The sequence below is a fragment of the Brienomyrus brachyistius genome, chromosome 21 (assembly GCF_023856365.1).
Source record: "Brienomyrus brachyistius isolate T26 chromosome 21, BBRACH_0.4, whole genome shotgun sequence".
Classification (NCBI taxonomy): Eukaryota; Metazoa; Chordata; class Actinopteri; order Osteoglossiformes; family Mormyridae; genus Brienomyrus; species Brienomyrus brachyistius.
This window is the reverse complement of record NC_064553.1, coordinates 17,733,011-17,746,641: the sequence shown is the minus strand read 5'-3', so window position 1 is coordinate 17,746,641 and position 13,631 is coordinate 17,733,011. Positions and strand designations below refer to the sequence as shown.

Sequence of the window (13,631 nt, the reverse complement as noted above, 5' to 3'; positions counted from 1 at the left end):
CAGACTGAAGTGGCCGGCACAGCATCCGGTACAAACTGAGGTGGCCGGGCATGGCACGTGGTACAGACTGAGGCGGCCGGCATGGCACGTGGTACAAACTAAGGTGGCTAGCACGGCACGTAGTACAGACTGAGGCGGCCAGCACGGCACATGGTACAGACTGCAGCAGCCGGCAGGGCACATGGTACAAACTAAGGCAGCCGGCACGACACGTGGTACAAACTGTGGCAGCCGGCACGGCATGTGGTACAAACTGCGGCGGCCGGCACGGCAAGTGGTACAGACTGAGGCGGTCGGCACGGCACGTGGTACAGACTGAGGCGGCCGGCATGGCACGTGGTACAGACTGAGGCGGCCGGCACGGCACGTGGTACAGACTGAGGCGGCCGGCACGGCATCCGGCACAAACTGAGGAGGCCGGGTACGGCACGTGGTACAGATTAAGGCGGCCAGCGCGGCACGTGGTACAAACTGAGGCGGCCGGCACGGCACATGGTACAAACTAAGACAGCCGGCACGGCACGTGGTACAAACTGTGGCATCCAGCACGGCACGTGGTACAAACTGAGGCGGCCGGCACGGCATGTGGTACAGACTGAGGCGGCCGGCACAGCACGTGGTACAAACTAAGGTGGCCGGCACGCCACGTGGTACAGACTGAGGCGGCCGGCGCGGCACATGGTACAGACTGAAGTGGCCGGCACGGCATCCGGCACAAACTGAGGCGGCCGGGTATGGCACGTGGTACAGACTGAGGCGGCCGGCGCAGCACATGGTACAGACTGAAGTGGCCGGCACAGCATCTGGTACAAACTGAGGTGGCCGGGCATGGCACGTGGTACAGACTGAGGCGGCCGGCATGGCACGTGGTACAAACTAAGGTGGCTAGCACAGCACGTGGTACAAACTGAGGCGGCCGGCATGGCTCATGGTACAGACTGCGGCAGCCGGCAGGGCACATGGTACAAACTAAGGCAGCCGGCACGGCACGTGGTACAAACTGTGGCGGCCGGCACGGCATGTGGTACAGACTGCGGCGGCCGGCACGGCACGTGGTACAGACTGAGGCGGTCGGCATGGCACGTGGTACAAACTGAGGTGGCCGGCACGGCACGTGGTACAGACTGAGGCGGCCGGCACGGCATGTGGTACAAACTGAGGCGGCCGGCACGGCATCCGGCACAAACTGAGGAGGCCGGGTACGGCATGTGGTACAGACTGAGGCGGCCGGCACGGCACGTGGTACAAACTGAGGCGGCCGGCACGGCATCCGGCACAAACTGAGGAGGCCGGGAACGGCATGTGATACAGAGGCGGCCGGCGCGGCACATGGTACAGACTGAGGCGGCCGGGTACGGCACGTGGTACAAACTGAGGCGGCCGGCGCGGCACATGGTACAGACTGAAGTGGCCGGCACAGCATCCGGTACAAACTGAGGAGGCCGGGTACGGCATGTGGTACAGACTGAGGCGGCCGGCACGGCACGTGGTACAAACTGAGGCGGCCGGCATGGCATCTGGCACAAACTGAGGAGGCCGGGTACGGCATGTGGTACAGACTGAGGCGGCCGGCGCGGCACATGGTACAGACTGAGGCGGCGGGGTACGGCACGTGGTACAAACTGAGGCGGCCGGCGCGGCACATGGTACAGACTGAAGTGGCCGGCACAGCATCCGGTACAAACTGAGGTGGCCGGGCATGGCACGTGGTACAGACTGAGGCGGCCGGCATGGCACGTGGTACAGACTGAGGCGGCCGGGTACGGCACGTGGTACAAACTGAGGCGGCCGGCGCGGCACATGGTACAGACTGAAGTGGCCGGCACAGCATCCGGTACAAACTGAGGTCGCCGGGCATGGCACGTGGTACAGACTGAGGCGGCCGGCATGGCACGTGGTACAAACTAAGGTGGCTAGCACGGCACGTGGTACAGACTGAGGTGGCCGGCACGGCACATGGTACAGACTGCGGCAGCCGGCAGGGCACATGGTACAAACTAAGGCAGCCGGCACGGCACGTGGTACAAACTGTGGCGGCCGGCACGGCATGTGGTACAGACTGCGGCGGCCGGCACGGCACGTGGTACAGACTGAGGCGGTCGGCATGGCACGTGGTACAAACTGAGGTGGCCGGCACGGCACGTGGTACAGACTGAGGCGGCCGGCACAGCACGTGGTACAAACTAAGGTAGCCGGCACGCCACGTGGTACAGACTGAGGCGGCACGGCATCCGGCACAAACTGAGGCGGCCGGGTACGGCACATGGTACAGACTGAGGCGGCCGGCGCGGCACATGGTACAGACTGAAGTGGCTGGCACAGCATCCGGTACAAACTGAGGTGGCTGGGTACGGCACGTGGTACAAACTGAGGAGGCCGGCACGGCATCCGATACAATCTGAGGTGGCCGGGTACGGCACGTGGTACAAACTGAGGTGGCCGGAACGGCATGTGGTACAGACTGAGGCGGCCGGCACGGCATCCGGCACAAACTGAGGCGGCGGGGTACGGCACGTGGTACAGATTGAGGTGGCCGGCACGGCATCCGGCACAAACTGAGGAGGCCGGGTACGGCACGTGGTACAGACTGAGGTGGCCGGCACGGCACATGGTACAGAATGCGGCAGCCGGCAGGGCACATGGTACAAACTAAGGCAGCCGGCACGGCACGTGGTACAAACTGTGGCAGCCGGCACGGCACGTGGTACAGACTGCGGCGGCCGGCACGGCACGTGGTACAGACTGAGGCGGTCGGCATGGCACGTGGTACAAACTGAGGTGGCCGGCACGGCAGGTGGTACAGACTGAGGCGGCCGGCACAGCACGTGGTACAAACTAAGCTGGCCGGCACGCCACGTGGTACAGACTGAGGCGGCACGGCATCCGGCACAAACTGAGGCGGCCGGGTACGGCACATGGTACAGACTGAGGCGGCCGGCGCGGCACATGGTACAGACTGAAGTGGCTGGCACAGCATCCGGTACAAACTGAGGTGGCTGGGTACGGCACGTGGTACAAACTGAGGAGGCCGGCACGGCATCCGATACAATCTGAGGTGGCCTGGTACGGCACGTGGTACAAACTGAGGTGGCCGGAACGGCACGTGGTACAGACTGAGGCGGCCGGCACGGCATCCGGCACAAACTGAGGCGGCGGGGTACGGCACGTGGTACAGATTGAGGTGGCCGGCACGGCATCCGGCACAAACTGAGGAGGCCGGGTACGGCATGTGGTACAGACTGAGGCGGCCAGCGCGGCACATGGTACAGACTGAGGCGGCCGGGTACGGCACGTGGTACAAACTGAGGCGGCCGGCGCGGCACATGGTACAGACTGAAGTGGCCGGCACAGCATCCGGTACAAACTGAGGTGGCCGGGCATGGCACGTGGTACAGACTGAGGCGGCCGGCATGGCACGTGGTACAAACTAAGGTGGCTAGCACGGCACGTGGTACAGACTGAGGTGGCCGGCACGGCACGTGGTACAGACTGAGGCGGTCGGCAGGGCACATGGTACAAACTAAGGCAGCCGGCACGGCACGTGGTACAAACTGTGGCAGCCGGCACGGCATGTGGTACAGACTGCGGCGGCCGGCACGGCACGTGGTACAGACTGAGGCGGTCGACATGGCACGTGGTACAAACTGAGGTGGTCGGCATGGCACGTGGTACAAACTGAGGTGGCCGGCACGGCACGTGGTACAGACTGAGGCGGCCGGCACAGCACGTGGTACAAACTAAGGTGGCCGGCACGCCACGTGGTACAGACTGAGGCGGCACGGCATCCGGCACAAACTGAGGCGGCCGGGTACGGCACGTGGTACAGACTGAGGCGGCCGGCGCGGCACATGGTACAGACTGAAGTGGCCGGCACGGCACATGGTACAAACTGAGGCAGCCGGCACGGCACGTGGTATAAACGGTGGCAGCCAGCACGGCACGTGGTACAAACTGAGGCGGCCGACACGGCACATGGTACAAACTAAGGCAGCCGGCACGGCACGTGGTACAAACTGTGGCAGCCAGCACGGCACGTGGTACAAACTGAGGCGGCCGGCACGGCACGTGGTACAGACTGAGGCGGTCGGCATGGCACGTGGTACAAACTAAGGCGGCCGGCACGGCACGTGGTACAGACTGAGGCGGCCGGCACGGCACGTGGTACAAACTGAGGCGGCCGGCACGGCATCCGGCACAAACTGAGGCGGCCGGCGCGGCACATGGTACAGACTGAAGTGGCCGGCACAGCATCCGGTACAAACTGAGGTGGCCGGGCATGGCACGTGGTACAGACTGAGGCGGCCGGCATGGCACGTGGTACAAACTAAGGTGGCTAGCACGGCACGTGGTACAGACTGAGGCGGCCAGCACGGCACATGGTACAGACTGCGGCAGCCGGCTGGGCACATGGTACAAACTAAGGCAGCCGGCACGACACGTGGTACAAACTGTGGCAGCCGGCACGGCATGTGGTACAAACTGCGGCGGCCGGCACGGCAAGTGGTACAGACTGAGGCGGTCGGCACGGCACGTGGTACAGACTAAGGCGGCCGGCACGGCACGTGGTACAGACTGAGGCGGCCGGCACGGCACGTGGTACAGACTGAGGCGGCCGGCACGGCATCCGGCACAAACTGAGGCGGCGGGGTACGGCACGTGGTACAGATAGAGGCGGCCAGCGCGGCATGTGGTACAAACTGAGGCGGCCGGCACGGCATCTGGTACAAATTGAGGTGGCCGGGCATGGCACGTGGTACAGACTGAGGCGGCCGGCATGGCACGTGGTACAGACTAAGGTGGCTAGCACAGCACGTGGTACAGACTGAGGCGGCCGGCACGGCTCATGGTACAGACTGCGGCAGCCAGCAGGGCACATGGTACAAACTAAGGCAGCCGGCACGGCACGTGGTACAAACTGTGGCAGCCGGCACGGCATGTGGTACAAACTGCGGCGGCCGGCACGGCACGTGGTACAGACTGAGGCGGTCGGCATGGCACGTGGTACAAACTGAGGTGGCCGGCACGGCACGTGGTACAGACTGAGGCGGCCGGCACGGCACGTGGTAGAAACTGAGGCGGCCGGCACGGCATCCGGCACAAACTGAGGAGGCCGGGTACGGCATGTGGTACAGACTGAGGCGGCCGGCACGGCACGTGGTACAAACTGAGGCGGCCGGCACGGCATCCGGCACAAACTGAGGAGGCCGGGTACGGCATGTGGTACAGACTGAGGCGGCCGGCGCGGCACATGGTACAGACTGAGGCGGCCGGGTACGGCACGTGGTACAAACTGTGGCAGCCAGCACGGCACGTGGTACAAACTGAGGCGGCCGGCACGGCATGTGGTACAGACTGAGGCGGTCGGCATGGCACGTGGTACAAACTAAGGCGGCCGGCACGGCACGTGGTACAGACTGAGGCGGCCGGCACGGCACGTGGTACAAACTGAGGCGGCCGGCACGGCATCCGGCACAAACTGAGGCGGCCGGCGCGGCACATGGTACAGACTGAAGTGGCCGGCACAGCATCCGGTACAAACTGAGGTGGCCGGGCATGGCACGTGGTACAGACTGAGGCGGCCGGCATGGCACGTGGTACAAACTAAGGTGGCTAGCACGGCACGTGGTACAGACTGAGGCGGTCAGCACGGCACATGGTACAGACTGCGGCAGCCGGCAGGGCACATGGTACAAACTAAGGCAGCCGGCACGACACGTGGTACAAACTGTGGCAGCCGGCACGGCATGTGGTACAAACTGCGGCGGCCGGCACGGCAAGTGGTACAGACTGAGGCGGTCGGCACGGCACGTGGTACAAACTATGGCGGCCGGCACGGCATGTGGTACAGACTGAGGCGGCCGGCACGGCACGTGGTACAAACTGAGGCGGCCGGCACGGCATCCGGCACAAACTGAGGAGGCCGGGTACGGCATGTGGTACAGACTGAGGCGGCCGGCGCGGCACATGGTACAGACTGAGGCGGCCGGGTACGGCACGTGGTACAGACTGAAGTGGCCGGCACAGCATCCGGTACAAACTGAGGTGGCCGGGCATGGCACGTGGTACAGACTGAGGCGGCCGGCATGGCACGTGGTACAAACTAAGTTGGCTAGCACGGCACGTGGTACAGACTGAGGTGGCCGGCACGGCACATGGTACAGACTGCGGCAGCCGACAGGGCACATGGTACAAACTAAGGCAGCCGGCACGGCACGTGGTACAAACTGTGGCAGCCGGCACGGCATGTGGTACAGACTGCGGCGGCCGGCACAGCACGTGGTACAGACTGAGGCGGTCGGCACGGCACGTGGTACAAACTGAGCTGGCCGGCATGGCACGTGGTACAGACTGAGGCGGCCGGCACGGCACGTGGTACAGATTGAGGCAGCCGGCACGGCACGTGGTACAAACTGAGGCGGCCGGCACGGCATCCGGCACAAACTGAGGAGGCCGGGTACGGCATGTGGTACAGACTAAGGCGACCAGCGCGGCATGTGGTACAAACTGTGGCAGCCAGCACGGCACGTGGTACAAACTGAGGCGGCCGGCGCGGCACGTGGTATAGACTGAGGCGGCCGGCGCGGCACGTGGTACAGACTGAGGCGGCCGGCACGGCATCCGGCACAAACTGAGGCGGCCGGGTACAGCACGTGGTACAGACTGAGGCGGCCAGCGCGGCACATGGTACAGACTGAAGTGGCCGGCACAGCATCCGGTACAAACTGAGGTGGCCGGGTACGGCACGTGGTACAAACTGAGGCGGCCGGCACGGCATGTGGTACAGACTGAGACGGCCGGCACGGCATCCGGCACAAACTGAGGCGGCTGGGTACGGCACGTGGTACAGACTGAGGCGGCCAGCACGGCACATGGTACAGACTGAAGTGGCCGGCACAGCATCCGGTACAAACTGAGGTGGCCGGGCATGGCACGTGGTACAGACTGCAGCAGCCGGCACGGCACGTGGTACAGACTGCGGCAGCCGGCACGGCACGTGGTACAGACTGCGGCAGCCGGCACGGCACGTGGTACAGATTGAGGCGGCCGGCATGGCACGTGGTACAGACTAAGGTGGCCAGCACGGCACGTGGTACAGACTGAGGCGGCCGGCATGGCACATGGTACAGACTGAGGCAGCCGGCACAGCACATGGTTAAAATAAGGCGGCCGGCATGGCACGTGGTACAAACTGAGGCAGCCGGCAGGGTACATGGTACAAACTAAGGCAGCCAGCACGGCACGTGGTACAGACTGAGGCGGACGGCACGGCATCCGGCACAAACTGAGGCGGCCGGGTACGGCATGTGGTACAGACTGAGGCGGCTGGTGCGGCACATGGTACAGACTGAGGCGGCCGGCATGGCATCCGGCACAAACTGAGGAGGCCGGGTACGGCACGTGGTACAGACTGAGGCGGCCAGCTACAGTGCACATTCTATCAGTTGCAGTTCTATGGCTCATTCTCACATCTAAAGTTGATTTGTTAGCCAAATCAGTTTCGACACACCAATAAACTGCCAATAGCAAACAGTAGGTAGTGCTTTGAATTTTTTCCTCTCTCCCTTCGTGCCCTCATCCCAACATGCAACACATTTCCTATTGGACGACATGGAGGGGTTGGCACTAAAAAGAATTCAACATTGGTAATATAGAACTTGTTTAGATCTTCCAAAAATAACATGGCACAAACAACAGTTACCTTATAGTACTATATCTGCAGTTTGTGAAAAAATTAGGGCACCCATTGAATATTTAGTATTTGATTACGAAATATCAACATATCAATATTAAATCTTGTTTCAGATTATATTTTTAGGTAAAGGTGATGCAAAAACAAGAAACAAATTCACTTATTTCACAAAAGAAATTAAGATGCCAATTCCTACTGAGGAAAAAGTTAGGACACCCTGTGCCATAATAGCTAGTATTTCCCCTTTGGCTGAAATTACTTCAATGAGACATTTCCTATAACCATCTATCAGTCTCTGACATCGACTGACAGAAAGTTTTCCCTGCTCTCCAATGCAGAATTGGAATTTGAAGGGTGTCCTGCATGCACTTCCACTTCAAATCACCCCACAGCATCTCAGTAGGATTCAGATCCCGGCTTTGACTTTACCATTCCAGAACTCTCCATTTCTTTCTTGTAAGCCATTCCTTGGCAGATTTACTGGAATGTTTCGGGTCATTGTCATTTTCATGGTCCACCCCAACTTCAGCTTCAATTTCTGGACAGTTGACCTCACATTGTCCTCAAGCACCCTCTGACATGATGAAGGATTCATAGTGGATTCTATGATGGTGAGCTGGCCGGGTTCTGCTGCAGCAAAGTAGCCCCAAACCATGACATTTCCACCCCCCATGCCTCACAGTTGGTAAGAGGTTCTTTTGCTCAAAATCTGTCTTTGGTTTACGCCAAACATGCCCTCTGTTACAGCACCCAATTCAATTTCAGATTCATCTGTCCAAAGCACATTGTTCCAAAAGTCCTGGTCATTGTCTAAGTGATCTGTGACAAAGTTCAGTCTTGCCCTGATATTTTTTGACAGCAAGGGTTTCCTCCTTGCACAGCTCCCATGTAAACCAAACTTGTGCGTCTCTTTCTGATGGTAGATGCATGTACCTTGACATCAACTGTGGCAAGAGCTTCCTGTATGACACGTGATGACATTTTAGAATTTTTGGAGACGACTTTAAGCATCTTGCAGTCTGCTTTTGGGCTGAAATTGCTAAGACAACCAGCCCTGTCCATGCTGTCAGTGGTTTTAAATGTTCTCCACTTGCAAATTATTTTCTGGACAGTAGAATGATTGATTCCAAACTCTCTTGATCTTTTTATATCCTTCCCATTACTCATCTGCACCTACAGGTTTCTTTGTTAAGGCCTCAGAGAGCTCTTTGGATCTCATTATGGTGATACCACTCATGTTAACAATCAAAATCAAACTAAATGTTTGTGGTGTAAATAAGACAGGCTCCATCAAAAAGGTCTTTCACAATGTTCTAATAATTTTCACCTGATATGGTGCCACCAGGGGGCGGCATGGTGGTGCAGTGGTTAGCTCTGTTGCCTCACACTTCTGGGACCCGGGTTCGAGTCTCCACCTGGGCCACATGTGTGTGGAGTTTGCATGTTCTCCCCATGTCGTCGTGGGGTTTCCTCCAGGTACTCCGGTTTCCCCCCCACAGTCCAAAAACATACTGAGGCTAATTGGAGTTGCTAAATTGCCCATAGGTGTGTATATGTCAGTGAATGGTGTGTGAATGTGCCCTGCGATGGGCTGGCCCCCCATCCTGGGTTTTTCCCTGCCTCGTGCCCGTTGCTTCCGGGATAGGCTCGGAACCCCCCGCGACCCAGTAGGATAAGCGGTTTGGAAAATGGATGGATGGTGCCACCAGAATCTAATTCTAGGAATTTTAAATAATGATTAATGTGAGGGTATCCTAACTTTTTCCTAAGTGGAAATAGGGGTCATAGTTAATTTCTTCTGTCTAATAAGTGAATTTGTTTCTTTTTTTGAATAGGTGATACAGTTACATCCCCTTTATCTACACATATGATTGGAAAGAAGATTTAATATTGATATGTTGATATTTCTTAACAAAGAACTAAACATTTAATGGGGTGTCCTAATTTTTTCAAATGACTGTATATCTTTAATAGGGGAATTAGTTTGGTTATTATAAAATTATTTATAATTATTTATATTAACTTATAAAATTGTCTTAAAAATCAATATGAAACAAAACCAATGATAAGATCACAGATCGTGATCCTGCCTGAAAAATGGTTATGTGATATTTTTGCCATATCGCCCAAATTGGATTTGTTTTTTTTATGTCATCTCTCAATATGTGGGATTAGTGTATTGTTTGTTATTGAATATGCTCTTTAAATAATCAGTTTTTTCTTTGAACTGGCGGTCATAAAATATCTAAAATGTTTTTTCATTTTTTTTGTTTTTCTTTTTATGTTATGCATCAAATTGCTGGTTGTCCATCTATTACACAACTAGACTACATGTGGCATATTTTTTGATGAATAATTTCCTGCTTAAGTCCTTTTGATATTCAGTCCTTTCTGCATTAAATAAATGCTGTATTTTTAAAACCAGAGAATGCATGTCGTTATTAAAAATGTATATAGTAAGTCCACTATGTAGTATTATGTAATTACTTGTGCTTTATTGGAATCAGATAAAATGAATGTCAGACCTGGTCACAGAGCTACACCACCAGTTTGAGACCAGTGTCAGTGTATCTATGGCTAAAGAGCAAAAGCTGAAAAGTTGGTCCTTTTAAGATCGATTCCCAATGCAGTTTTCTTTTACTCCAAATGTACAAAAACGCTCTCTCTGCTCTCTGTTCCAAAACTCATGGAGAACAAAAAACAACTTACGAAAAATAAATGTATAAAAATATGCTGGAAATAAACATTTTGAAGAGGGCAAAGTATACATAGGTGAAACGACAGAGCGTTTGTACAGCACACAAAGACATCAGCAACACAATACAATAACGTTCTTGTTCCTGCTGAATGAACAAGCTACTGACCACCCCTTGGTACTAAGCGACAGCAGGGGCCTGAGAGCAACTGCTGCAGAGCCACCACAACTGTCAGCGGGGGCTGAAAGACATCAATTATAATCACCAGCATCATTAATGGGCAGTTAATGTGAAATATTTAAATATTCACGGTTACCTACAAGGAAGAATATTTACTGCTGAGGTGTGTTTGGTTGAACCTTGTCCAGATGCATTATGAATCCATTAAATATACCCCATTCGGTGGCAGCCACGTACATCTAATTAATACGGGGAGGCTAGGGGGGGAATTTTCCCAAAGGTTGTTACACTGTGGAAAAAGACAGGACTCAAGTGAGGCCTAACTAATGGCTATGCGGTTTAAATTTGCAGCTGACAAAAGACAAAAAAAAAATGCTCTTTGGCCGATGTTTTGACGAGTTGAGCTACCTATCCAGACGTGCTGTCGAGCCTTTCTGCGCATGTGCAGTTCCACCGTTTTGGGATTAAGGTTAGGTTTTATGGTTTAAGGTTAAGGTTAGGGTATTATGGTTTTTTTTGGAGGTTAGGGTTAGGGCTATCGATTACCATTACGGTAGTCTAACACGACAAAGTAGCTCAACTCGACAGAGCACCGGATAAACGACTCTGGGTCTGCATTAGAATCGGGGTCGGTCAGCTGGTGACCACTGATCCAGACTAATAATCCTTAACTCATAAATTGCTGAACCAGAGAATTACGGCACGTTTAATGTCACGTGGGCATGCTATGGTTTTAATGGGTCAGGAGGAGATAATGAAAAATAGATACACATCATCTTACAGCCACGAGAATTTACCACGAAACCTTGAAATTTACCATAGCCTATTGATGACACTTCAGAAGTGATAATGTAATGAAGTGCTACGTACGGGGACTAAGACTATCGGCACATTTCCTTCTGTATTGCCTAGTTTTCCGATTGTATTACTATTTCAAAGCTTGAACCATAAGAATCAATTTGTTCGGCAATAGCTAAGTGTTAGTTTTATACAGATGTTCACTGACGCGTTAATAATGTGTCTATTGCAACTGTTGTCTGCGCCCAACACCCATTTCTTCTAACGTTTCGCACAGACGTAGGTTACGCTTCAGTCATTTTGCAAATTCATTAATAATTTTAATGATTTTGTCAGTGGACTTGGTGTACTGTCAGCTATAGGTTTATATTAGTACTGCCGTACATGGAGATGGTTGATTTTGGAGAAATTATAACTATTACGTATTTCTCAGAATTAAAATCATGCTTATCTTTGGGCGAAGTCAGTAAGACAAAAGTCTGTTTTATGTAAAACCAATTAACCGTTTTTTGATGTATTCCTTGTCTTCGACAGCTTTAATTCGTTCTAGTCAAATATTACCGTTTGAATAATCATCAACAGGTAAAACATTTTTTATAATATGAATTAGGAGAGGGCACCGGAACCTAACGAATGAAATCAACATAAAGACAAACCGCGGAAAATTTTACGTAATTTGACTAATTATAATTTCTAAGAAATTAAATTACTGAACCGCTTCCCTTACACATTGTATGGCACAGCCCCAAACAGAACATCAATTGGAAATAAAAGTTGTCTGCTATGATATTTGAAGTTATCGCACTCAGTATTTGGCAGTGGAATTAAAAAAATACGGTTTGCTGTAATACATGTAATCAATATGGTTACTTCATTGAATATAAATCCAACAAGACATTTTGTACCCTATTCCTGCTTTGTTTTGTAGTAATATAAGACGTCACCGTGCACGCCCTGTAACCTTTCTCAGTTTCCTCCAAAAACATAATAAGGTATATTTCAGGTCAGCTGAGGTTTCTGTAATCAACGCTAACAACGCTACACCTCATGATTGTACAGCATAGATAAGCGATCTTACCTCCAAAACTAGAAGCGCGGATCAGTATCGCTAGCGCATAAAGCACTATATTAATTTCAACTTCCATTGCTTTCTCATCAAAAGTAATGACCGACGCTCGTTGCCGTCTTGTCTTTTTTCGCGTTTTCCTTTCCTTGCTCTTGATCCTGCTATTACGTTAGTTGTCGGCGGTCCTCTGCGCTATAAATAACTCCAAGGGGGTCGAGATTTACAGAAACAGGCAGGGAGGAGGTTTCGCCTAGTGACGTCCTGTTGAGGTAACGCGCCCGGATAAAACAGAATACAAAGCGCCACGTGCTTCACTCGTGCATGTGGGCTTATTGATCATCAAAAACCCGACCACCCAAAAAGAGACCCATACCGGTAGCCAGGAATTACGTTTCCTTTTTAATTATGGGAAAGGGGCGGCGGTCATTCAGGACAAACGGGACTGAACCTTAGCTGTCTGATAATGCATCTGGTCTGACACTGATAGACAAAAGAACCATTAAGGAAAACCAGCTATTTAAAAATTATTTTTATATATTGTCCAAATGTCTGTACGTTAGGTAACGTTTTCAGTAACATCACAATACCACAGTTTCATTTTTAAATGTATATGTTCACGTTTACATGCTTTGTATTTAATTTCAAAATTTTTAAAAAATTGTTATTGTCATTTTGACTATCTCTCCCAGGAGATTCTCTCGCATCTGTTGTAAAGAGCACCAGATGGACTGTAACGTGTCTCTTTTGTAGTAGCCAACGTGAACAGAGTAATTGAAACGTACGCAACTTTGCAGTATAATAATAATAATAATAATAATAATAATAATTATTATTATTATTATTATTATTATTATTATTATTATTATTATTATTATTATTATCCCCGCGACCCAGTAGGATAAGCGGTTTGGAAAATGGATGGATGGGTGGATAATAATAATAATAATAATAATAATAATAATTATTATTATTATTATTATTTATTTATTTATTTATTTATTTATTTATTTATTGTCTTTTGCCGCTGAACCCACAAGGAGGCGCTATAACGCTTAAAGACTGATGGGAACATCATATACCACACTGCAGCGCGGCAGACCTCCTATTTGCGTCCCACACAGCACGCCTTCTTAAAAATCCACCTATAGCCTATGAAAAAAAGTATCTTGTTGAATTTACAATGAGATGCGCTTCCTTATGA

At 52.7% G+C, this 13,631-nt stretch overlaps 1 protein-coding gene across 2 annotated transcripts in view; it reads right to left on the bottom strand.

The window, feature by feature from the left end:
* The window catches only part of si:ch73-344o19.1 (uncharacterized), a 36,882-nt gene extending 24,169 nt beyond the window's left edge, over positions 1 to 12,713 (bottom strand). For both annotated transcript variants that reach the window (XM_048989860.1, XM_048989861.1), the window contains exon 1: positions 12,443 to 12,713. In XM_048989860.1, the coding sequence (XP_048845817.1) occupies positions 12,443 to 12,509 (67 nt within the window). In that variant the 5' untranslated portion in view covers positions 12,510 to 12,713. The remainder of the gene's footprint in view (positions 1 to 12,442) is intronic.
* Between the last annotated feature and the right edge of the window lie 918 nt (positions 12,714 to 13,631).